Here is a 26,913-nt window from a genome sequence, read left to right as displayed (position 1 = left end):
TTGCTACTGTGGTAATCTGTGCAGAGTGGGATACCAAGCGCTTACAGTTTTATAAGGAAGTTTTATTGTGTGCCTTATTGTGAGTCTGTCCTGGCCTAATGTGCTGTTGAGATGAAAAGCTTTTAAACTCTCCTTTTTGCAAAGCATTAACCTGGCTACTGACACTGTTTATTAGGAAGAATGTGATTTGCATGGGGAGTGAAGGGGGAGTTGATGGAGCTGTGAGACCGAGACCTCTCGCAGCACACATTTAATAAGATACAGCACTGTGAAATCCTCTGCACAAAAAGCTTGAGGGGTAGCCGAGATCAGAAAACAAGGTGAACAGAGTTGACTTGGCTGCTCCCCTGTGCTGATTGTTATGAACCTGCAGTTGAAGCACCTCAAGGCTTGTGCAGTGACCCAAAAAGGAACGGTGAAATTCTAGGAGAGGGGCCACTCCACATGCAGTGCTGATCGTCTCTCACCACTGTCCATGTTGTTTAGCTAGCTGACGGGAGTTTTAGGCCAAAATATTTGGAGGGCTACAAGTTGGCCACCCATGTTATGGGACTATGGTCTCCTAGGCATCCTTAATAAGGGTCTTGCTAAGTAGGGAAAACAAAGAGTGGAGGTTTTATAAATCAGGGTATAAATTATAATGTAAAATTTCTGATCTGGGAAAATTCTTTTTTGCTTTAGATTGCTGGATCCTTTCTGCTTGCTTCATCTTCATTAAGAGGCCTTTTAGATAGCTTGCTGAATACCTAGATGTCTTCATTGACATTTCACAGCTCTTTGATCTCTGTCGGCTCTACTGCTGTAATTGCTGCCCTTCTCTTGTACCATTTTCCTTCATGTAGCATTTTCCTGCTGCTTTATTTCTGATCTCCTAAAATTCAAAATGGGTCAGGCCATGGCTGCTTCAGATATCTTATTTCTAGCTCCCTGGGCTGCTCGGTTCTTCTGTGACCAGATGACGCAGAAAACCCAGATGATATGAAGATCACAGGAGTATCTATTGATCAACCTTTAGATTTGAGAAGATTAGCTCATTCTGCACCTAATCATTTCTAGTTGCCTTGACTTTGACTATTATCAGTCAAAACAACCACAATCATCATCATGACCATCATCACAGTATTATTGTTGTTGTGATAATCAATCCAATAATAATCATGTTGTTGTGATTGATAATATTTAGTCAAAGTCAAGGCACCAAGAAAATAATAATAATAATAATAGTTGTTGTTGTTGCTGCTGCTGCTGTTTTGTTGTTGTTATTAAATTATATTTCTCTCTGGGCAGTTTGCAACATTTAATATTTCAACCAAGCTTTCAGGATTAGGCAGAATCAAGCTATATGGAAGCTGAATGATGATAATAAAACAATGAATAATGCTTTGGGTAAGCAGAAGAATTATAAAAAACACAGTCACATTAAGATGCAGAACCGTAAAGATCCATGTTACAGTTTCCCAAATATCAGCATTTCCTGAAATAGGCATGTGTATTTCACCTGGATGGATAGGCAGATAAGACAGAAAACAGGTGGAAGAATGTTCCATATACATGAAACTGAGGGCTCTTCCATATACTTTGACAGCTTGTTCTTCATCGCCATGTCTGCATGATGGAACCTGCATCCTTGACAAAACTGGTGGCTACAAATGCGCCTGCCTGGCTGGCTATACTGGGAACCGCTGTGAAAGCTGTGAGTACACCCCTGTACCTGTGAATGTGCGGAAGCATGATCAAAATGTCTGTGTTCTCATCGATTCAGTCATTGTTTAGCATTCCCAGGCAGAATGCTTAGATGGATAAGGCCCAATCATTGGCGTATCATAGCTTTAAATAACAGCAACAGTGCAGTAGAATGCAGCTGAGCAAAGTTTACTTTAAAGCTCTGTACTGGCTGGACTGTCTTGTAGATTACATAATTATATCTATTCAGAAGCTGTTTTTCTATCTTATGGGTTGGTCTTCTGATTCCCTCAAAGTACCCACCACGATCAGCAGCCCAGAATCAGTCTTAAACATCCAGTGAAGACTTGTCCAGGTGTTACATGTGGCAACTTTGCTAATAATGATGAGCCCCTTTCCTGACTGTGTTGTTTGCTCAAGAAAGAAACCTTGGACTGCATCCAGATGAGGCTTTTTATCTGCCTCATTCACTGAACTGTGCAGGGGTACAGAGGCCATATGATGGCGGCCTCCCCTCCTAAACCTCCTGTGTCTTTTGTCTTTTTGCATTGTTGTTATTATTTCCATACAAAATCCACTAAGGAGCAGCACAATACTTTTGAACTAGTAGTTCTAGGAGCTATCTTCCTGGATGCACACTTGGAGAGGTCTTTGGGTGGCTTTTCCACCAATAAGAGTCATATCTAGGCCAAGCCATATCTAGCTTGAAGCAAACAGTGAGGGGAGGCTACTAGCCTTGCCCCTTCCTCAAATATTTTGTTCTCCCTCTACTCCTCTTCTGAAGAGAAAGACCTCCTGTATCCTTTGAGGCTCTCGGTGCAGGTGAAGACTGATTTTCCCAGCATTCCCAGCTAAGGGAACTTCCATGGATAAAAAATAAAACTGTGTTCTACATAAAGTTATCTTTGATGCATAGAAACATGTGAGGTGGGCACAGACCTAGTGCACGGCTTTCCTCACATGATAACTTTGATCATTGAATAGAACTGTGGCGGTGTCTCTTACTGGACATGGCACCCTTCCAGGGGGTTGAACTTCAGCCTCCACCATTCCTTGCTTGACCATGCTGGTTGGAGGTGAAGAAATTTTCATCTAACACATCAGGAAGAGAAAAGGTTGGGGAAGTCTGCTTTGCAGATCTTCCAGACAGAAAGGTTTGGGTTTTTTGTTTTTTTGTTATTTTTAAATGTGTGTGGTTGGTTTCAATACATACCATTATATCAATTTGAACAAAAGTTTTAGGAGAGTGTTTCATCTTTGGGAAAGTGCTTGTTACCTGACTGGAATCCTGGGGAGGCAACCAAATATAAAAAGTCATAATATTTAATTATTCTTGTTACAAATAGTAAAGAGGCAACATGTATTTATTTTAAAAAATTGTCAAGTCAAAGTCATGCTATTTTTATGCTGGAGCAAATTACGGGGGCTCCATTTTCATGCATTTTTGAAGAGGGATTAAAACAAGCCTTAGAACTCAGTATTTTGATCTCTATATCAGTAGTAAGACTCTGTGATCACATGTAATTCTAAAGGAGCAGATCCAAGAATATATGAACTTATGTCTAAAAACTTAGTTTATGGAACTGGTACTGAAACTTCGTCCCATAGCACTGTTGTTTGCTTGTCAAGTTATCACTTGGTGCCAATATAGGTATTATACACACATACAAGCCAAAAACTATGACTCACATGGCACTTGGCAGCATCTAAACTAGACATAATCTCCATGTCCCACCACTCATCAGGCTTCACTTAGAAATACCTGTGAAGAATATTTCAGGGAAATTTCAACCCTGTCAAGGCCAAGTCTCTCCTCAAGGAAAATTCCAACAATTTAACTGAAGCTTGTCTTCAGTGAATACGGTAGCAACTGTGAATATTGAAGTGAGAATTTTATAAAGATTGGTAACTATTCTCCTACTGCCCCCAGCCCTCCTAAAACACACACTTAAAAATGCTATCTCACATAGTGAGATCAGGGTAGATGGTGGAAACAGGGCAGAACCTCGAGGTGTTGGGGAAAGAATCTGGATGTATCTGGTGGATCGAGGCCAGAATCTAATGGTTAATAAGCAGGGCCAGAAGACCATGGGCAGAATGTATTGGCCTTTCATTTTTCCCAGTACTGATTACCTGACAGAATACAGTTTTACTCGAAGGACCTGCAAAGTACTGACTAGTTGGCAGCTCTAGTCCTGTGTCAAAAGCAGAATTTGCACTCAGTTTAACCTTTCTGCTGCATGCATTTTCCACACTAGTTGATGATGTTGGGAGTCAAGATGGTCCTTATTTTCCCTTCCCCTGCCACACCCTGAAATTGGATCGGCAGTCCGCCTTGAGTTCAGCAATAGCTGCATATGGAATACTATGCTATGGTCATGGAAAACATGGTGGTTGGGCCATCCGTTGACTGACTGTGTAGAAGTGCCCCATGGAAGCTTGAAAGAGAAAGAAAATGCCCTATCTGATCATCTGGTAACTAGGGAGGTATTCAAAGCTCTTTGGACGTGCTTCATGGGCTTGCTTAAAATGATGGCATCCTTATGTTGACCTGCAGAGGAGGGAAATTCAATCCCACGATAGGCCAACCAGACCCTGAATATAAACACAAAGTCCATCTGCCAGTCTCCTAAAGGAAGTATTTTTCTAGTATTTGAACACAATTCCACCCCATTCAAACTCTTATTTGACATCTCAACAGTAAGGAAGCAGCAGTTTGCAAAATCTTAATTTAAATATTCAGTCCTTCTCTGCCTTATTAACCCCTCTGATGTATTTTTAGAGTACGGTATTATCCGTTCTTAGCCTCTGTTTCACTGGACTACAAATGTTCTCTCTCTCTCTTGCCCCATCCCATTTAGGTCTTACTGTTTTTCTGCCATGGGACTCAGCATTCTGGCTGATTAGGCCCTCCCATGGAACTGCTGGCCTTCAAAGCGAGGGACTCTGACCCCCTTTTTGCTCTAAGACTTCCTGTAACCATTGTCTAAAACAAAGACCAGCAAACTCAAGTCCTTGAGTAAATGCTGGGATCTGGTATTGAATGGGAATTCATTGCTCTGATCCAACTTCCATTTCTTTACGACTGCTCTGTCTCTGTTGCCAACTATGCAATATTTATCCTGCATCCTAATGAAGGGTGTTCCATTGAGCTCAACTGTGGAATACTGTGCCATCTCTACCAATATTGGATTGGTCCCCCACTTTTCTCAATGGAGCTGTGAAAGAGTTCTCTTGGTTCTTCTCTCATAAGATTGTACTGGAGTCTTACCCATTGCTGACATGATACAGACAGCTTTGCAGAGACTAACTCTAGGGTTCTTTCTTTTTACTGACAAATTCTTATTTGAAAGGCCTCCCTCCCTACAAGAGAAGTAGAAACAACTGTTTTCAGTAGGTTAATAAACACAGAATATTTTCTATATATTTTATTTTAGAAGAATGAGTTGTCAGGAGCAAAACTGGAAGATAATGTGTGTGTGTGTGTAGTCAAGACTTTCATGTTAGTACTTTACTGAGTACAAAAATTAAACATACCTCCATATTTTTAACAAAGGAAAACAAGTGGTTGTACCACAAGTGAATAAGAGATTTATAGGGATGAGCAAACCAATTTTTTAAATAATTCATTTCAAAATATATATCATCCTGCAGTCCCACACATTTGAAAAAAATTACACTTCTCATTTCCAAAATATAAAAATCTTTAGACTTTCATAGATTATTTTATGCTACATAAAATATCTAATTGAATCCCCAAGCAATTATTACTTACGGTATCCATAAGTAAGAACAAGAAATTAGAACACTCCAGTATTGAAAACAAATTCAATACACACCACAAAACTGTCTGTATCAATACAGCAGTGGCCATGAAATGATTATTTAAGATTTATAAGCTGTAAATCATTACACAGGCATAGCAGATTGAATATAACTCCCAAAAATAAAGTGCCCAGCACTAAGGGATAAACTGTATGTGTTTAAGCACACAATACGAAGCTGCAGGCATGGGGTGGGTTCAGTGCCTCTTGTCTTTATGTCTCCTTTGAAGTTAAAATTGGACCCAATCTGAATTTCCATGTGACTGAAACATGTGAGGAACATCAGAGCTGCTATATGTGGAGTCCCTCCATTGGTCCCACTGGTCCCTCTGCCTCCGTACTGACTACGTGCGCTGGCAGTGCTCTCAAGGGTTTCAGACAGAGGTCTTTTTCAGCCCTACCCAGAGATGTCAAGGACTGAGCCTAGAGCTTCTTGCCATGAGCGACACTCACTGCCAAGTCTGAGGGAGCATTGAGCAAGGTGTCCTCTGACGGCTCGCCCCACCGTTCCAGCCACCCTACATCTCCCCTACGTTACCACTTCCCTCCGTGTCACTGCCACTTTTCCATCCCAACCCCGAATGCTTTGCCACTTCCCCTTCCATGTGCTGCCTGCTTGGTTGCTACATCTCCCCCAGGTGAAACGAAGTTGGCGAGCAAACACGGAGCCTTTCCGCAGTGCCCCCGGCTGCTGAAAACAGGAAGGGAGGGAAGGAGGGACGAAATGTTGGAATGACTGACATTAGCTCCAGCCTGCTAATGCCAGGCAGATGCTGGGCCTGCTTCCTGCTATGTGGCCACCCTGTCCTCTGCCACTGTCTTCATGGGGCAGCCTTCAGGGCTCAGACTGCAGTCCCAAAGTCTGGCTCTGATGGCATCACTGCCTTTTGCATGCAAAGCACGTGCTCTGCCAATGAGCTTGCTCTTTCGCATGTCTGCTTCAGTCCCAAGAAGCAAACCAGGACAACTATAATTGGGGCAGGACTCAGTTAACATAGGGGTTGTTCCCAAAAGGCAAATGGAGCTGCAGAGCCCAGATCGCTGACCTGGATCACTGGTACAGCATTGCAGGAGGTGGGACCCACGGCATGATTCTCCCAGTGGGTTTCTTGCCATTGAGCTGATTACACTTTGAAAGCTCCAGCTGGGTCACCAACCTTGTTCCTCAAATCTTCTCAGTGAGATAGAATTTGTTAAGAATCTGTTACCTGGCATTGCTCGATATAACAATGCTTAATATTGAATATATCAAATTACAATCTTGAGGGTGAATTTGTTTAGAGAGCAGACACAATTTCTAAAATGAATAGAAACTAATGCTGCTAGAAATGTCATTAGGCAAATCAATTTTTTTATTGGTGACAAAGAAGGTCAGGCTCAAAAGTTGTTCTGGGGTTTGGACAAGGAAATTGATGCAGTGGGAAGAATATGGCTTTGCAGCTAAGCCGTGCTGGATGAGTCTGAACCCATCTAGTCTAGCATTTGTTCACAAAGTGGCCAACTAGTTGCCCATGGCAACCCCACAAGCAGAGCTTGAGTGCAACAGAACCCTCCTGCCCATGTTCCCCAGCCATTGGTGTCCTGTATACTGCAGTTGGCATATAGCCATCAGGCCTGGTTGCCACTGACTGGTTGCCTTATCCTCCAAGCATGTGTGCAATGCCCTTTTAGAACTATCCAGACTGGTGGCCATCACTGCCTCTGGTGGAATTCAGTGCCTTAATTTAATTATGGGCCATGCAATAAAGTATCTGTCTTGAATCTCAACCAAGCAGCTTCAAGGTCCTAGTAGTATGAGAAAAAAAAATGTTTCTCTATCAACTTCCTCCATCCCATGCATATTTCTGTACACTTCAATCATGTCTATTTATGTCTTTGTTGTTGTTGTTAGTCGCGAAGTCATGTCCGATCTATCGCGACCCCATGGACAACATTCCTCCAGACCTTCCTGTACTCCACCATCCCCCAGAGTCCACTTAAGCTCACGCCGACTGCTTCAGTGGCTCCATCTAGCCACCTCATTCTCTGCTGCCCTCTTCTTCTTTTGCCATCTATTGTTCCCAGCATTAGGCTTTTCTCCAGGGAGTCATTCCTTCTCATTAGGTGGCCAAAGTATTTGAGTTTCATCTTCAGGATCTGGCCTTCTAAAGAGCAGTCAGGGTTGATCTCCTCTAGCACTGACCGGTTTGATCGCCTTGCAGTCCAAGGGACTCGCAGGAGTCTCCCCCAGCACCACAATTCAAAGGCCTCAATCCTTTGGCGCTCAGCCTTCCTTATGGTCCAGCTTTCACAACCATACTGGGAACTGCAACTGGGAAAACCATAGCCTTGACTATACGCACTTTTGTTGGCAGGGTGATGTCTCTGCTTTTTAGTATGCTGTCTAGATTTGTAATAGCTTTCCTCCCCAGGAGCGTTTTTTAATTTCTTGGCTGCAGTCCCCGTCTGCGGTGATCTTAGAGCCCAGGAAAATAAAATGTCTTCTTACTCACCCTTTTTCAAGATAAGCAATCCCAACTGCTGTGATCCTTCCTCATGGAGAACTTGCTCCAGCCCCTTGGGCATTTTAGTTGTCCTTTACTGCACCTGTTCCAACTCTACAATATCCTTATTTAGGTGTAGTCACTAAAATTGGACACAGTATTCCAAAGGTGGTTGTACATCTGTACTCCCCATTTGTATAAGGGGAGTATGATCTTGGCATTTTATTTTCAGTTCCTTTCCTAATTGCTTTTCTAAAAGCGTGGCTACTGAGTCACTGGATGGCCCTGCATTAAGCGGATTGCTTCTATGCTGACTCATGGGCTTCATCCATATACTTAAGTAGGGTAAATATACATTTGTAGCAAACCCGAAAGAAGTTGGTGCACCGACTTTCTCCCACCCTGAAGAAATTGGACCCAGTCACAGTCATTCATACCCTATTAACTGGTAGAAAAACTGGCTGAATAAAGCAGCCTGAATCCAGAAGGTGAAGCACTTGGCAAACTTTATGGAGTTATAAACAAATAGTTTCCCAGCTAACCGGACAGAAGTACAAAACAGCACAGCAGAGCAAGCCAGTTTCTCACAGAAGGAAATCAATACCATTACAAAACATATTGAACATGGTAGTATTTTTATACACAAGAACACCAGACCAAAAACAGCAACAAAAACCCAATTTTAAATTGAGACCTTGATGCCTGGAAGCTCTGAAATAGGATTGCTTCTGAAATTCTTATGCCTCCCAGCCCACCATTCCTTGCTGCTTGGCTAGACAGGGCTTTTCAGCCCACCTAGCAAGTGGTTCAGGCCTCTCTGGTCTCCTCCTCCCGCTTCCTTCCTCATGGAACTGCCCCTCTCCTCCTCTCTGTGGCTGGGTTCCGACTCTGGAAAGACAGCCAGCATGGCTTATTCAAGGGACTCAAGGCAGCTTACACATTTCTCCTCCTTTCAATCTTATCCTCAACAACAATCCTGTGAGGTAGGTCGGGATTAAAGTTCAGGCATGGGGTTGTTGGGCTATGTGCCAACAAGCTGGAAGATTTTGTGGAGGGATGGAAAGCACAATAACACAGAAATTACTTGATCGTCTGTTGGGTAGATCATGGTAAAAAGGTCATGAACCATGGTAACAATGCGGGGCTGCTTGCCATGTTGTGTGAATACAACCAGTGAGTTTTATGGCTGACTGGGCTTTTAAACCCGGGTCCTCTACATCACACAGCATATGAAAAAAGGGAGAAAGATATTCCTATATGCTGTGTCCTATGTCTATGAACAAGTGACGTATGTCCGATCTGATTGATGCCCTGGGCACTCCTGATCCCTGAACCAGAGTTACATCCTACTGGGACAGTAGGAATACTCATTGGAAGGCTACCTTAAGCTCAGTGGAAGAAAGGGCAGGATTCAGATAGGGGTGGTGGTGATGGTGATGGAAAGTGTTGCTCCTAATTTAGTCGTACTTTTTTGTACAGATTTTTATGTACCGTGGTATTCAAGGTGCACTTAACAAAGGAAAATTTTTGGAACATGTCCACAGTATTAATGTTAGAAACATAGAGAATAATGGGGATATTTGTAACTTCCATTCAGCCCAACTTTGTACTGGAACCAGTTCAGTTTTATAATTAAATGGGTTAACTAAATAACTGGAAAGGTTGTATCCAAAGACACAGATTTCTAAGGGATTGGAACAATGCTGATAAAGATCAAGTGGCTAGTTGTAAGCAACAGCCTCCAAATTGCCTCCGGATGAATACATCACAGTGGCTGACCCAAGCATGCTTTTGCATGGTTACTGTCTCATTCACAGGAGCATGGAGCTGGAAAACATCAGGGTGGGTTCCACTTGGCTGGAAAGGCATGAAAAGATTTTCATTGCTGCTGGGATTACATCATTGCTTTATTCTAATTATTCCTGCCTGGTGGGATAACTGCAAAAAAGATGCTTTGCTCATAAAAGGGTACAAAAATAGGGCTCTAAATCCACCAATGAAAGTATATCAAGAGGGTTAACCATCACCCTAAGATTCAATTTTCTGTTCATGGTCAGAGGCAAAAAAAAATGTTTAGTGCTGAAAACACAAGAAAAAATGTATTTCCCACAAAATATGGTATGACCAAGCTCCTTTGGAGCCTGGTACCAGATGGGTATTTCTTTAGTTATTTAAAATCTTTTTATACCAGCTTTCATCAAAATTGGTATTCAGGTTAAATCATTGAACCAGAGGAAAATTATTTTTTTGAAAAGTTAACATGGATACGTGATGCAAAATGCAACAGTGCTCATCTGATTGGCACAGATGGATGGATGGACAGATAGACAGGCAGGCAGGCAGATAGTAATAAACTGTCTGGAACGATTTTTAAAAATCTAAATTTAAAAACTAAGATGAGGAGAATGGTTGGACAAATGTTACTCTGCATCTTCACTCAGTGCTGAGTCAAGAATGATTGCACTAGATTACCTTCGAACAGTTATGTAAATCAGTCAGTCTCTTGGCAGCTGCTTGTCACTGCCAACATGGAGCATAATGCAATTGAGCTGCCCTAAAACCTTTAAAGGAGTTAGGCTTTGTAGAAGTTACCCTTGTGAAAAACCTTGACCCCAGAACAATGAATGGTTTGCTCTGTAGTAGTGTAGAGTAGTGGATAGATAGGAGGATAACGATATCAGATAATGGTGAAGAATCTTGAGAAACACCACCTACAGCTCAGCTTTCTTGAGAATTAATCACTTGCTTAAAAACTAATTAGCCGCAGGAAAGCACAGAAGTGATTCACGGTTTGGGATAGATCATGGCATTTCCAATCCATTTCACTTTCACATAAATACTTACCCATAAGTTAACATTTCCTCATGAATCTGTGCATTAAAAAGTATATGCACAAAAATACACTTAAATATGTATTTTCAATCATATATATTGCACCCAAACTATAGTTTAAATGTATTTTGGGGTTTTTTTAATCTGAAAGCACTTTTGGAACATCCAAAGAATAATGTGACACTTTATGGATGGGTTTGTTCATACTGGAATTTACAAAGATCAAATTCCTCAAATTGTCCCTATTTTTATAGTCTCATGGTATTTGAGGTGAATAATGACATCTGTGGTCCTACTAAAGGCAAAGCATTATTATCTGGCTGTAGGATGTATTATAGATGAGATGTGGGAGAATGAGATTAACCTATATATTATTTAGCAGTGAATAATGGAGGGAAAGGATTATTTATGCAGGGAAGAAATGGAACATGTGCAAAGAGCAGTCAGGATTTGGAAAGGATTAATAAGAAAATGTTCAAGGGAGAAAAATGTGGCTTAACTAGGTAATCCAATTTTTTCTGTAGCAGATTGAATACAGAAACTATTTCTAAATGGCAAATTATTCAAAAATGAGGAATGTCACCCAGAAGTAATTGAAAGGGTGGGGAGGGATGAAAATCTGCTCTGTGTTACTAATAGTGGAATATTGAACTTAAAAATTCAGCTGCTCTGTCTTCATTTATTCTAGATTGTCTTTGAGTTCTAAATATATCCCTAGAACATTGGGAACTTTAAATATAGTTCACATGAGGCAGATATCGATAGAAGAGGGCAAGGATTATATCAAACCTGGTATATACGATTCACAAACTTGTTACACAACTTGGAGACCTATGTAATATCACATCTCCTTTTCTGACTATGTGATTAGATTACAGTCCCAGCTTTACCGGAAATGCTTGAAGCTGTGTCAGGTTGAACCACGAATTCTTTCTTTCAGGAATTAGGAAGCTGGCACAGGTAAAGAGAACTTTGCTCTGGTTACATCTAGATTTTACTCCAAGTAGTCAAGGCACACTGGACCTTTTGCCTGGACCATGAATATGTGCTTCCTAACACCCTTTGCAAGCAGTGGTGTAATCCTATCTGCAGGAATGGAAAATATCACCCGAACCTAGGATATGTTTTGCAGAGGTGAAAATGCTCATGCCTCTTTGTCTTTACCTCGGCATTAAAGAAATGACTGAGATCCCAAATTATTCTTCAAATCCTTTAAGGCAGGGGTCTCAAACTCAACTTACCTGGGGGCCGCTGGAAGTAGAGTCTGGGTGAGGCTGGGCCACATCAAGTATTCCACCACCGCGGTGGTGGTGGGCCGCTCATCCCGCGGCCGGCCTGGGCGCCGCTGGCACTTTGAAGGCCGCAGAGCCCCTCCCCGTGCCGTGCCCGTCCCGGCAATTGGCCCGCGAGTTTGAGACCCCTGCTTTAAGGGGATTTCTGCCACTTTACCACTCCAACCTGCAGTTCTCTAACCCAGATCCTGTAACATTTCCAAGGTCCCTCTCAAAAGCAAAGCTCTCAAAAGCTAGTATCTGGGGGCCACCAAAGGAAGGGCAAAGTGAGGAAGTCCTGTTTTGTGAATGTGAACACTGCTCTGTTCATGGAAGGAAAGTTAGGATCCACTCCCATTCAATCCAAGCAATACTAAACACATTTTAATGGGAAAATGAACCTTTTCTCTTTGAAATCAATGGGCTGAATCAAGACATAGCCATACCAGAGTATGAACTGAAATCAGCTGAAATCAACAGGACTGGTAATTTAAGGTCCATCAATTTCAGTGGGTATAAGTATGGCCAAGTTAGAATCCAATCCACTGGAACTTCAAAGTGTTAAATACTGGTTAAATTGCCCCTTTCGTTCTTCTTTTATTGCTTTTCTTAGCAATCATTGCACACTTCTAATTTCTAGCTGCACTGGGTAAGACATTATCCATCGAGGTCACTCTTCCATTGTTGCCAACTCAATATTCACAATTCAGTGTTTATTTCCATGGGATTCAAGAGTGCCTTCTTTTGTTGGAGTATGTATGTCAGTACAGATCTTTACAGAATGTTCCCACTCCTCCCTTCTCTCTCTGAAACCTCTTTCAAGACACAGCATCAGAGATGACTGAAAAGGTGAAATAGGCAGGGGAGAGTTTGAAAAGGCATTTTAAAAATATATCTTTCAAGGGTGCTTGTCCTAGGTGAAAACTCAATTGAATGCACTGTGGAATTTGGGGGTGGTGGGGAATCAATCAGATTCACTCACCTGACAGGCAACCATGAACATAATGAAAAGAATCGCTCCTACAAAGCGTTCAAGGTACTAACCTTCCTTTCAAAACCAGCTTCAGAGCTTTTCATGCACAAAGCAGGGATGAGATAAATGGATACAGCAGTAGAGAAACCGCATGAAATGCTGCGGGAGAAGGAAAGGGAGTAAAATAGGTTACAAGACAACTTTGCTGCTCCCATTTTACTGGGTGGAAAGCTGTTGCAGCGTTCGCATTTGCCCCAGGTAACAGCAAGCCTGTTCTGCCCCATTTTCTGCTCCCTGTCCAGCCTAACAAGTGCCATGAAGTGGACACATCTGCATTTGTCACATTTGACAGTGCAGTGATGGAACAACATCTGGTGAAGCTGGTTCTAGTGTATGAACGGTTATGCCTGGATAGCTAATGGGCCCAGCACAACAGATCAAGGCAGCAATTGCCTGAAAGTTGTCCAGGAAAAGCTCTCCATGTTTAAAATCCCACTGAAATTAATGTAGCTAACTAAAGTTTAACTAATTTCTCCAAGTTGGTATGGGGGTTTGTTTCTTTGACTACATGGAAATGATCCTGCACTAACAAATAAATTGGGAAACATCCTTCACATGCCATGGTCCTCAGTACCAGATCTGCCTTGCTTTGCATAGCAGGGGCTTCTTTTTGCACAGGTCCTTTCTGCTGTTCTTATGGTCAGCAATCTGCATCAGATAGGGCGGAATCTTGAATTTGAGTCAGATTGGGCTAATTCAGAGAGATTGTAACACTCCTTGAGGGAAAGCAGGATCCCCCTGAAGCATCCAAAAGCAAAGTAAGACCATCTGTTAGTGTACATTTCGGTGGGAGCAGAAGGGAAGATAGTTTGTCTGCACATACATTCATTCATACATACATACAAAAAGCAAGCAAGCAAGCAACTTTAAATTTCCCATGTATAAAGAAGAGACAGAGGTCTACCATCTGATCCCAGAGAAAGGTGCTTGGTGCATACACTTAGTTATTATGTCCCAGTCTTAGAGCAATATTTGACGCCCAGCCTCTGATTTTGGTTGGAATTGAAGGCATACATAATTCAATAAATCAAAGGTATTAATCATTTATGATAGGGAGGTCTAGAAAATATTATATATGTGAATTATTTGTATTAGAGAAACTCTTAGTAAACTGAATAAGTCTATAGTCGTGAGTCAACTGAACCCCTTGCAAAATAGCTTGTGGTAATAGCACTCACTGAGTTGGGGCCATAAGTTCCTTTTGAGCTGAAATCATTTAATCAATAGCTCCACCAGCAGTGGAATAATTTCAGCAGTGAGGAAGCTCAAAGAAATGGCATGAGAATTGTAACTAAAGATAGAAATGGATAGCTATCTATTCTTGTGCCAAGAATGAGACTGTGTTGGAACCAGGTATTATTCAGAACTATCAAAAATTGTAGCTTAAACAGTAGGAAGGGAAGGGAAGGGAGATTTCAGTTGGAAGAATATTGGACCATAAAGGAATTGAATCATGCTTCCAAAAATAAGAATAATGAAGTGCAAAGAGCTCAGGGAAGAATGCCAGCAGGTGATTAGAGTCTGTACAGGACCCAGGAGAAAAATTAGTTTGTACCATTATGGTGGAATATAGTAGTCTCTTGGGGGCAACAACTAACTTGGTTCCTTTTAAAAATGTACCTTTAGATATCTCTTCTTAGAAGGAGCCAAACATTTGTTCTTTCTAGGTGCCTATGATCTAGATCAAGGATAGGCAACCCAGTGCTTTCCAAACGTTGTGGGCCATAGTGCCCATAATCTCTGTCCAGTGTCCATGCCAACTAAGGTTGATGGGGAATTGTACTCCAAAACATCTGGAGTCCAGAACATCAGGCTTCCTACTTCTGATCTAGTTACCAATATGTACATGTGCATGTATGCTCATTCTATGAAATACCATGTGTGGAATATTAGAAGCATTATTAAAAAATAGTTAAGAGGGGAGAGTCCAACCAATCTGAAACAGCAGCTTTATAGTTCTGGGGTTCTTTGGGAGTCATCACTGTCGTGTAGGAATTAGGTGGCCACAGTAGCACTGAGTGCCTTCTACCAGCTTGGGTTCATGGTCTATCTATGTCCTATTGAACATGAGGGACCTGGCCTCCATAGTTGCTACTCTGGATATATCCAGATTAAACTACTGCAATGTGCTTAACATAGGGATAACTTGAAGATGGTTGACCATTTGTGTAAAATTTGGTGGTCACATTGATGGAATGGTCTGGGAGATCAGAACACCAATCCTGGCCCAGTTGCATGCAGTGTTTCTTAGCCTAATTTGAGGTATTGGTTTGGATCTGTAAAACCTTGCATGGCTTTGGACCTGATGGAGCCTGTGTTCCATTATGAACCTACCGTATGCTATGCCCATCACCTGAGGCTTTCTACTAAAGGCTTGAGAGATGGCAACAAGGAGTTGGGGAGCCCTCTCAGTGGTAGTCCATCACCTGTGGAATGCTCTTTCCACTCAGGTCTGCCAGTGCCAGTGATATCTTTTCAGCACCTGTTAAATACTGTCCTCTACTCACAGGCATTTGATGATGCATAATGTGATTTTGAATGTCAGCTGTTTTTTCACCTGTTCTCAATATGTTATTGTAACTGGGTTTTAGATGTTTTAAATTGTTTAGTGATTTAGCATGTTGAACTTTTTATGTTATGTTTTTACTTTGTAATTTTTATGAGCTGTTCGGAGAGCTTTGGCTATTGGGAGGTACAGACATGAAGTAAATGAAAGCTGTGCTTGTGTTTTGATTGAGAAGGGCATCCCATTCCACTGTAGAATAAAGTCCTTTCATTATGGGATATTCTGATATGATTATGGGCAGACAGAATAAGAAATGTTTACTTATGTTATCCCACCTGTGTGAAACTTGATCTTCTAAACCTGAGGATTATTCATGTTGCTTACATGTCATTGGGATACTTTAGCCCAGCCTTGGAGAAGGCTTTATTTGCCTAGCAAAAGTAAGGGTGGATGAGTATTTGAAGTTCCTACTCAGTAAACATTTGAATGCAAGATATGGGTACAGTCCAGCCAAAATAAGTCACATAATCTCATCATTTCAATTGGAGAACAATTTATTTGAATAACTGTATGACTGCAATGAATAGGACTTCAAAGAGGAGCACTTAGTCTGAGTGTATTACTTACAGTTTTAAAGTTACTTTTCTATCTCAGGGTCACAAAGGCCATGAACTTAGTTCTAGCTCCAATTATATAGATCTTTGATGCTGGCAAGTGGTCCCTGGCATTTCACTGAAAACAGAGCATGTTAACTATAGCAAAACTGGGACTCAGTACTGCAAATACATGTGTACTTAATTATACTTTTAATCCAGTGACTAACACAGTGAGCTAAATGCTAATATTTAAGATGTACCAAGAGTTGGTAGATCAGTTTTATGCTTTAAAAATATCAATGTACTTATTAGTCTCATTATTTTGATTTTTTTTGTTTCCTGTAACTCTTCTTTTTTAATAGTTTTGTTACATTCTAAGTAAAGAATCAACCTAAAGCAGTCCTGTTTTTGTAATAAAGTGGATTTTTTTGAAATATCTGAACTGTCAGTGGTGATGTGTAGGACTCCAGGTGCTCCTGCTCATGGTTTTGTGGAAGGAGATGACTTTAAATACGGGGCCCAGGTTTACTTCAAATGCAACGCAGGTTACACCTTAAAAGGCAGTCGTGTTGCCTACTGTCAGCTGAATGGGAGCTGGTCAATACACCATCCTGAATGCGGTAAGGACACTTTACATTTATTATTGTTTTTCAACCATGGTGTGTTCCTTTAAAGAAAGCAATGGGACTAACATACAGCAACGACATTTGATTCTAACATTCCTTTTAGTGATCACTCTTTAGTTTTAGGATATCATAAGATTGCTCCTTGCTGTTGAAGAGTCATCTGAATGGAAGCCTCTCTGGAGCTGCCTTGGCATCACCACCTGGAAGACTGCCTTCCAGTTCATGCCCTTTGCTCTGCTCCCCCAAAACTGGAGAGCTGTGGACTCTTGCTATGACCTGTTGCTCCTTGGAAAGTCTTAACCTGTCTTTGCTGAGACATGAGGAAATATCTTCATGTGATGCTCTCAGCTTTGGATACTGCAGCAGTTGCTTTTCTCTAATTTTGTCTCTCCCAGCTGAGAACGTGAGTAGCCAGGGAGAGAAATGAAAACAGCTCTGCTTGCCACTCTCTCTTTCTTTCAGGGGAGCAAAAACTAGAGTTGCACTTGGAGGTAACTGGCTGCCTGCTACAAGGGGAGCACAACTTTCTAGAAGTAAGGGGCAGAGCTTGGACAGGGCTGTAGCTTTCCAGGGCTTGTCTCAGAGCCAGAGCCCAGAATTGGGACAGAGACTTCTGCATCTGGGACCTCTTTAAAGGTGCAATCCTGTCATATTTAGACGTGCTGGGTGGGGCATGCTGGAACTTGGAGGCCTTTTCTGTCTAAACGTTCATGGGATTATTCCCTTAATGATTATACAGGTCAGACCTCATCTGGAATACTGTGTCTAGTTCTGGGCACCAAGATTTAAGAAAGATGCAGGAAAATGAGAAAGGGTCCAGAGAAGGGCAGCAAAAATCATCCATGTTTTGGAAACACTGCCCTATGAGGAGAGGCTGAGAGAACAGGGCATGTTCAGCCTTGAGAAGGCTGAAGGGGGACATGATACACCTCAAAGACTGTCACAAAGAGAAAGGTCAAGATCTCTTCTTGATGATGCCAGAATGTAGGACATGGAATAATCAATTCAAGTTGTGACAACCCAGATTCAGGCTAGATATCAGGAAAAGCTTCCTCGCTGTCAGAGCAATACGACAGTGGAACCCACTGCCTGGAGAAGTGGTGGGCTCTCCCACACTGGAGACATTCAAAAGGAACCTGGACAGCCATCTGAGTGGGAGGGTGTAACATGGTGTCCTGCAACAGCAGGGGGTTGGACTCAGTGGCCTGCATGGCCCCTTCCAACTCTACTATTCTATGATTCTGTGATTTGATACTTACCATTAGTCGCACTCAAACTTACATGACAACTGGAAAAAACCTTCTAGTAGAGCAGGACAAAACCAGCTATATTTGCCTCCCAAATTCCCTTTTAACCAATGTTCTGTAAGCTTGAGCTGTGGGTATGTCACAGTAAGAAAGACTGGGTTGATTTTGAAGCAGCCATAAGCATGGAAATGCCTTTACCAGCGCCCACCAATGGAGTGGGAAAGGTTGTTTTGCCCATTGTCCTTTTCCTCGCAGTCCTCCATGCTCCCCACTGTGAAATGCTCCAGTATATAGCAGGAGCAAAGGATGATCAGCAAAAACCATTTCCTTCTCTTCCTGTGACTGGAGCTTCAGATTCTCACTGGGAGTGGGGAGCAGAGTAGGAACACACATTTTGAGAATTGCTTTTTGACTAAAGGCCCACAGAAGAGCTCAGGCCACAGTGGGCACTTCAGGATTTAAGCTATTATAACTAGTTGCTTCTGGATTTTGCTTCTTTCTCCACCCCAGATCTTCAGCATCTTTGGCAGGAATGGTTCCACATAACTTCTGCCAATCAATCAATAACAAATGAAAAGACAGTTTTGTGGCAGTGCAGTTTTCTGTATGAACTAGAATAAAATGCCTTTTAAGTTTAGGCAGTCAGATCTTTGGTTTACAGAAGTATGTTGTAAGACAAAGTATTAAAATCCAGATGGAGCTTATCACTTGCTTTATATGACTTGTGAATGTAATGTTCCAATAAAATATTACTACTCAAAATTACTCTTTTCCGTCAATGCAGTTATAGTTCACATATGCCTGTAGAGTTAGTTGGCATTTAAGGTTGCTTTTTGAATGCTTGCCCTATGCATGGCTGTATTCAATTAATACACAAATTATTGGATAATATAATATAATGCTCTCTTAATACTTTCTGCTTAACACAATTATATAACACCCCCACCCATCCACCTCCAGTAGTCACAGAAGACAGAAACTGTTCTGATCCTGGTGCTCCACTCAATGGGTACAGAAAAATGATGGAAGATGCTGCGCTGATGAATGGCCGTTATGCAAAAATTGGAACAGTCATTACATTCTTTTGCAATAACTCCTATGTTCTCAGTGGTAATGAACAAAGAACCTGTCAGGAAAATGGAGAATGGACAGGGAAACAGCCAATTTGCATAAAAGGTAATTTAGAATCTCTTGTTTTTTAAATCAAAACAAAACTACCTAGCCTTGTTTTATAGTTTGTTTTATGGCTGAAGTTATTTTCTAAGAAGGGCCAACTGGCAACTGAGGAAGAGGCACACAGCTTTGCCAGGTGCCCTGATGAGCTGGATTTAGGGAAAGAAGTTAGTAGCGAATCCAGCAGAGGTGTGTTTCTCGGTTTGGTGTTACAAACCTGAAAGGAAATGTCAACAAATTTTCTTTCTGCCAGACCTTTATGCCCAGATCTAAACATGAGACTCTTCTATGTTCTGTTTTCTTACATGGTGGACCACTTAGGGCTGCAGGTATAAGATGGTTCCCTGGGTGGTGATATTTTTTGAGGCTTCACAGACATTAAGGCAGCTCATTAGTTTCCACTGAGCAGGTAGACTATAGAAGCTTTTAGGTTAGGGCTGATGATGGTTTGAACAAAAGGTAGCATTTCCTGCATTTATTCACCTTCTGGAACTGGCTTTTGTGCCTGTAAGGTCCAGCCTGCCTCCCTGCCTGCAAGATTAAGTCAAAGGGTCTAATGCCTTCTGGTTTCCATCCCCTGAGCTTTCTGATATTGCAGAAGGAAATACCCTAAAGCATCATGTCACTTTGCTTCCCCCAACTTTCTGCTAAAAAGAGCTAATTTAATGGATCAAATCAAGAGAGAAGTTGAAGGGGGGGGGGGAATGCCCATCAATAAGTGATCAAATTTAGCATCATACTAGAAATGTTAACAAAAATGCTAACAATAACGAACTGCAAAACCAAGCTTATGGACTGTATTTCTGTAAAATATGTTTGGATTGATAACAGACTGGAGCTAGCTTATTTTAGTTTGGAAAGTCCAATTATTCTTCTGCAATTTATTTGTCCTTCCCCGAGCTTTAGAGAACTGTGAAAGAAAGATGAGTTATATAGTAGCTATTTAAACTTTTCTTAGTGAGGAGATCTCGTGTTCTTAATAAAAGTAGTCCTGAAACACTCACAAAAACATATCATTGGTTGGATCCAGAATAGGTTACTTGCCCTTCGATCTAATGGACATTAACATGAAGTTAGCATCTTGCACTAGCAGGGGGTTGGACTTGATGGCCTTCCTAGTCTCTTCTGTTCCATTTGTTTCATTGGGAATTAACTGCAGCCAGACCACAGTGGCTTTTCTGTAAACTGTTCTGAGAGCCATATATGGCTATTGAATGGTATATAAAAGCAAGCAAGCAATAAAAAGAAAAAGAGACTATGCCCACTTAATTGGATGTACCTTTCATCTGGCCCAGTGGGACTGACTTCTGAGTAGGCATTTGCACTGTTAGTTTTATATATATAGCTCACCGGGAAACAAAAAGAAGTTATTCTTCAGTATACTGCTTAGTGCCAGAGGGAAAAATGGACAGGGATAGGGATCATAATGTTTGAGCATGGAAAAGAATTGTAAAACATTGCATTTTTTTTCTAGCTTGCAGAGAGCCAAAGATCTCTGACCTGGTGAGGCAAAAAGTACTTCCAATGCAGGTTCAGTCAAGGTAAGACTGCAATGCCTTACCTACAATTACAACAAGAACTGTTCTGGCTTTTTTCCTATGTGGCTCAACTTGGCTGGGCAATCATCCTGTGAAACACTTGGTCTGAAGTGCGCTCATGTTCCATAAGTAATGATTGTTAGTCCAATGGGTGTCATCCATCTAAGCAGGTACCCAAGCAGATAGAGTCAGCCTGAAGATAACACCTGCCCAGAGATGGTCCAACAGACAGATACTACACTAGTCAGCACTGACACAAAAAATTCAACAGTTGAGGCATTCATGCCTAAAGAATGTTCTGGCCTGCAGATAAACCTGCTGCTACTGAATGAGTGAAACTTTACACATGAAAGGATCTTCTAAGGGATTTGCAAGAAGTGACAGTAACAGGCATGCTCAGGTTAAGTCTGATACCATACAACAGCCTTCTTCAACCTGGCGATCTCTGGATCTTTGGACTTCAATTCTTACCAGCCCCATCCTGCATGGCCAAAAGTCAGGAATTCTGGGGTTGTGCCCTCCATATGTTTTAAACTACGAAGTTGCAGAAAGCTGCAGTGTAAATTTCAGCACTGCTGTGATGATAGCCAAAAACCTGGACAACCCACAGCCAATCAGTGTAGAAAGTATTGAGTTAGATGGACTGATGTCTGCTTGATATAAACCTGTTTCTTCTGTTCTGGTGTTTTGGAATTGTTTCCAACATGATAGACTCATGTCGATACTGCAACTGCATTTCTTTATTGATAATCACAGTACTGCCGAGCGTTAGTTCAGCCTGCTATTGCACCTATTATAAATGTGATCAGAGAAAAGAGGCAGATGAAGCACAATTTTCTTATGCCGAGAACAAGCAGAGTCTCCCTCATATCTCTCCCCCTACATGGTCATCTCCAACACTGAGACTGAGGAAGAGCTCTGTGAAACCTGAAAGGTAACTCGCTGCTTTGTGATTTAGTGTGTGCATCCTGTGTACACCTAAGAGAAATATTAATGCTGTTGCCGCTTGGATTTCTTATAAGAAGAGCTCTTAATTATGTTGACAGCTGCTTCCAGTGTAATTTCTCAGTGAGCCTTTTGTGAATGGAGACAATATTGATTTTGTGAAAATAACAGTCATATAATTTACAACTGCATTTTGAAATATAGTGAGTCAGGCCATTGTTTCATATAACCACACAAATTCTGCTCTGACTAGCAATGAATCTTCAAGACATCCCGCAAAGGGCTTTCCCAGCCCTGAGATCCAATATCTTTTTTCAGGGATGAGAGGATGAACTGGAGCAAGAAGCATCTGCATGCCCAAGCATGCTCTTCCACTGAGCTACAACTGCTCCTTATGTATACTGGGGCAGAGAAGTGTTGAGTAGTTGCAACTTTAAGGGTCTGTGCTGAGTAACTAACATCTGCTAGCCACAATCTAGCATGCCTGAACCCACTGCAATCGATAGCTTAGGATGCGATCTTATGCATGCTTAGGCAGAAAGAAGTCTCACAACTTCCAGCATTCCCCAGCCAGTCATGCAGGTATAAGACATTTCAAGGATTCTACCCATAAGCACATCTGGTTCTTAGCTGAATTCTGGGCAGTGAAATAAATTGGCTACAAGGACAACATTAACTTCAGTATGGTGGTAAGCTTATTTAAAGGTTTTCTAGATTGTACTGCTAGACCACTGATTGATTGAACTCCAGAACTGTCTTACATGGTGCTTTGACCCAGCTGTTATAAAGACACCGTAGTGGCAATTTTTGGCTTGTTGCTTATGTTTCCATATTCTTTCTGTATCGAAACAGGGAGACCCCTTTGCATCAGCTCTATTCATCTGCCTTTAGCAAGCAGAAATTGGAAGTCTACCCAACCAAAAAGGCATCACTACCATTTGGAGAACTGCCTCCAGGCTTCCAGCATCTTCACACCCAGCTTCAGTACGATTGCATTTCCCCCTTCTACCGACGTCTGGGAAGCAGCCGGAGAACCTGTCTGAAAACAGGAAAATGGAGTGGGAGGGCCCCTTCATGCATTCCAAGTGAGAAAGTAGTTGAAAAATTACCAGTATCCACAATAATAAGGTTGTTATTAACATGCTGAATTTGTCCTAACCATCCTGCACTAGTAACCTTAACAATAAATACCTTAAAATAGTGTAGGTAATTCATGTAAGTGTTCAAGCAAGATCGTAGAAATCCAGCCTGGGGAAGGAGTGGAGACTGCAAGAACATCAAGGACTCTAATGTTGCCTACTAAATTACAGCTGAATTTATATAACCAAGCTAAATTAAAGCTAAATGTATGTAACCAATGTATTCTCAGCTTATATTCTTAGGAGGCAATCCTATACACCTTTACTTGGGAGTAAATCCCATTGAAATCAGTCGCACTTATATCGGAGTAGCTGTTATCTAGAATTTCTGGCATGTACTATTGACTTTGCCGGGTTTGCCACATCCAATTCTTTATGTGAAGCTTGATGGGCAAATGGATTTTTGAGCTCCGGACAATTTGAGTACAACCTTCTATCACAATCCCAGCCTGACAAAATAAGAGAAATGAATGAATAAGAGTCATGATGTCAGGAAAATGAACAAAGGTGCAATCCTTAGCATGCTCAGGCAGAAAAATGTTCTAAAACTCCCAGCATTCTCCAGCCAGCCATGGTAGAGATGAAGGACTTTTTCCTGACTAGACATGCATAGGATTGCAACCTAAATAAAATATCCCAACCTTCCCCAACCTGGAGGCCTTCAGAGGGATTTGGACCACAACTCCCAGAATTCCCATCCAGCAGGGCCATTGACTGGGAATTCTGGGTGTTGCAGTCCAAATGTATCTGGCAAGCACAAGGCTGGGAAAGGCTGATATATGCATAAGCACACAAGCCCAAACAGCTTGTTACCCACTTATGTCAAAACTTGCTTAGTGTTGCCCCGGGCATATCTGGCAGTACTACTGTTCCCAAAATATTTTCCTAGAATTAGAAAGCATGTTGTGCAAATTACCCATGTGAAGAGTAGACCTGATCATTTGGTTGCAATGACGAGTTCTTGCCAATCAATCTTCTGTTACACAACTTTGTTCTACTCCTTGTGTGATGATTTAAGATTGATCTCAATTTATTTTTTTAAAGTTTGATACATCTGGATCTGATTTTACGTACAAAAGGAGAGGTGCCCCTCGAATACCTTTATCCAAAAATATAAAATAGTAACTTTACAGTGACTTTACAAGTTCACATAGGGGCAGAATTCAGATTGGGAAAATTTGCAATACTAATATGAATGCTTCAACCCATTGTGACCAGACTCATCCAAATTTCTCTCAGAATGGGATTCATTTCTACCTCACAGCTAATAAGCCTGATCTGTTCCGCTACCCACACCATCTCAGAATCCAAATGGGAATTCCCTTTATTAATGAAGAAAAATTCACTGGCTCTGGAGAGGATTCACTGGGAGTCGGACAAGCCAAAATATTAAGAGAAAATTATATTAAAATATTAAAAATTAGAAATATTGAAAATGGAAATATTAACTGTATTTCTGGAGTGATGCCCTTCCAAAAATACAACAATTAATAAAATCCCATACTAATGATACTTATGATCATGCACAGGACAGTCATTTCATTTTAGTGAGCACAGGATTTGTAGCTTCCTTTATTTTGAAGGAAAAGGATTTATATTTCTCTGGCTTGAAGGCAGAGGAAACTAGAAATCTTTCTTTCTGCCAGGAAATGACATAATGGCATGAAACAGCAGCTCCTCCTTGCAAAAGCTATGGGGACTAGTAGGTGAGGAGTCCACTCTGAATTTTTCAGATCCTTCTGGAAACTGCTGGATGAGATTTGAAGGATTTATATCTTTTGAATCCTCATGAGTATAGACCACTAACAGTGAGTGTGAATTCTGGCCAGTCAATGGCAACACTCATCACTAACAACCAATAAGCATATATTTATTTATTTAAAACATTTCTATTCTGCCCCCATCGCAATAAAGCCTTGGGGCGGCTCACAAAAAATACAAAAAAAAAATTCATATATTAACAGGAAGAGGGAGGAGGAGGAGGAGGAGGAGGAGTGCTGGCAGAGATGGCTGCCACAGCCTCTTACAAGAATAACAATGACCACAATCCAGCCAAAATGCAAAAGCTTTAATTCTCATTCATCTTCTTATGAGAAATAGGGCATGTGCTAATATCTCCCATAGAAATCAAGGATGCTTTAGCAGGAGCCTTACTGTGTGTAAGGTTGGCTACAGGGATCCCTGAAACAACCGAGTTCACAAAGGAATTCACCAACAGCATTGTCTTTCATGACTATTTCTATACCTCCTGGATTATATATGGCAACTGAGTTTACAGTGATTTATATTTGTATACTGGTAGAATACCCATCAGCATGAAGGTTGGAGGCCCCACTTCAGTCAAGGAAGAACTAGAATGTGTTTGGAGAACCGACACAGTCAATAGCTTCCATTGCAATCCTACCATGAAGGGGGAAACCTCTTTGCGTGTGCACAGCTGTGAAGCATCTCCTCGGCTTCTTGGCAAACCCAGGGCCCCTAATTCTTTAGACTGCTTCTTAAAACTATAACCTGATTCTTCTTGGTATTCACCGCTATTTCATTAGGGCAATTATAAAATTGCCTCCAAAGTGAAGTATAATCTTACAGGATTTAGAATTGGATACGATTTAGAAAATCCATTAGATAGTATTTAGATATTACAAATTTTCTTTTGTAATTGGAACAGTTGGGCTCCTAGATGAACTTCGAATTTGGATCTCAGATGGTTTCTAAAGATAAAAGAAGCTTATTTTTCTTGTATCTTTGGCAGTCTGTGGAAAGATGGAAAATACAGCTCTTCAGAAACCATCCACAGCCAGATGGCCCTGGCAAGCTGCCATCTACAGGAGACCCAATGGGGTGAAGGTCCCCAGCCACAGAAAGGGTGCATGGATCCTGATTTGCAGTGGGGCCCTGCTGAATGAGCGCACCGTAGTTGTGGCAGCTCACTGTGTCACGAATCTGGGAAAGGTCACTGTTCTCAAAACAGCAGACATCAAAGTCGTTCTGGGCAAGTTCTACAGAGATGAGGACAGAGATGAGAAGACGGTACAGAACTTACGGGTAAGTTGTTCCGGCACTAAGATATTGAGGATGTGCAGTTGGATACCAAGGAAAATACTGGCCTCATTTCAGGGTTCCCGGTATGAAAAGGGGACTTGGGCACTGCAAGCCTAGGGACATACTTAAGTATGAAAAAAACTGGAATGAGGCTTAGTAAGTGGGTTTAAGATTAGAGTCTCAAACATTTTCTTTTTGAAATTATTTTGAAATCAAATCTCTCAATAAAAGGTCTTTATCTGTGTTCACTGTTGGAAAGATAATGACAGTATATATTTCTATTATTCTATATACTAGAATTTTTCATGCACTACTTTAGTCTCCTCATTCTTGGTGTCTCAGGATGAGATTGCTAAGAAGTACGCCAGCTAATGCTAACTAGTAATTAAAATATGAAAGGAGGGCTTATATCCAGTATACCACTGGCATGAATTCATTTACTGATTTCAGCTGGGGGGGGGCGGGGGAGATAACAATTTGGAAGCTTAAAAGGTAATTTAGGGTGCAGTTGGTGCTGTTCCTGGCCAGCTCTGCTATAAGTTTCTTTCAGTACTCACAGGAATGTGAATGGATTTATGGGAAGGCATCAATACATCACTATAATTCATTAAGGTGAATGCATGTTTAGATAGAAAAAAGGCCTACAACTCCCACCATGCCCAGACAGCATGACTTGAGGTTGTAGGCCTTTTATTCTGTGTAAACATTTATAGTATTGCGATCTAAATCAATGTTTTAGGGCATTTGATAGCCATTTTTTATTATGAGAAAACTCATGTATTACTGGACTCCCTATACATCTTCATTCCTGTGATCAGTCTCTTTATTACGATCACAGAGTCTTACACAATCCTAACTTTCATGTGTTTTAAGAGAAAGTATCTAGTTGTCACATACTGAAATGCTCCTTGCAAATGCATAATTTTTGCCCTCCCATCATCATCATCATCATCATCCCCACATTACATTTATATC

The 26,913-nt window shown here is 41.4% G+C and overlaps 1 protein-coding gene across 1 annotated transcript in view; it reads left to right on the top strand.

Annotated features, from left to right (window-relative positions):
- Window positions 1-26,913, top strand: part of PAMR1 (peptidase domain containing associated with muscle regeneration 1) — a 61,220-nt gene that overhangs the window by 32,703 nt on the left and 1,604 nt on the right. The window contains exons 6-11 of the mRNA XM_044436359.1: window positions 1,586-1,693; window positions 16,678-16,848; window positions 19,062-19,277; window positions 20,749-20,815; window positions 22,610-22,842; window positions 25,649-25,941. Coding sequence (XP_044292294.1) covers window positions 1,586-1,693; window positions 16,678-16,848; window positions 19,062-19,277; window positions 20,749-20,815; window positions 22,610-22,842; window positions 25,649-25,941 — 1,088 coding nt within the window. The remainder of the gene's footprint in view (window positions 1-1,585; window positions 1,694-16,677; window positions 16,849-19,061; window positions 19,278-20,748; window positions 20,816-22,609; window positions 22,843-25,648; window positions 25,942-26,913) is intronic.

The sequence above is a fragment of the Varanus komodoensis genome, unplaced genomic scaffold (assembly GCF_004798865.1).
Source record: "Varanus komodoensis strain SLA01 unplaced genomic scaffold, ASM479886v1 scaffold3, whole genome shotgun sequence".
Taxonomy (NCBI): Eukaryota; Metazoa; Chordata; class Lepidosauria; order Squamata; family Varanidae; genus Varanus; species Varanus komodoensis.
Note: the sequence above shows the minus strand (reverse complement) of the source record. Positions and strands in the feature narration are given on the sequence as shown.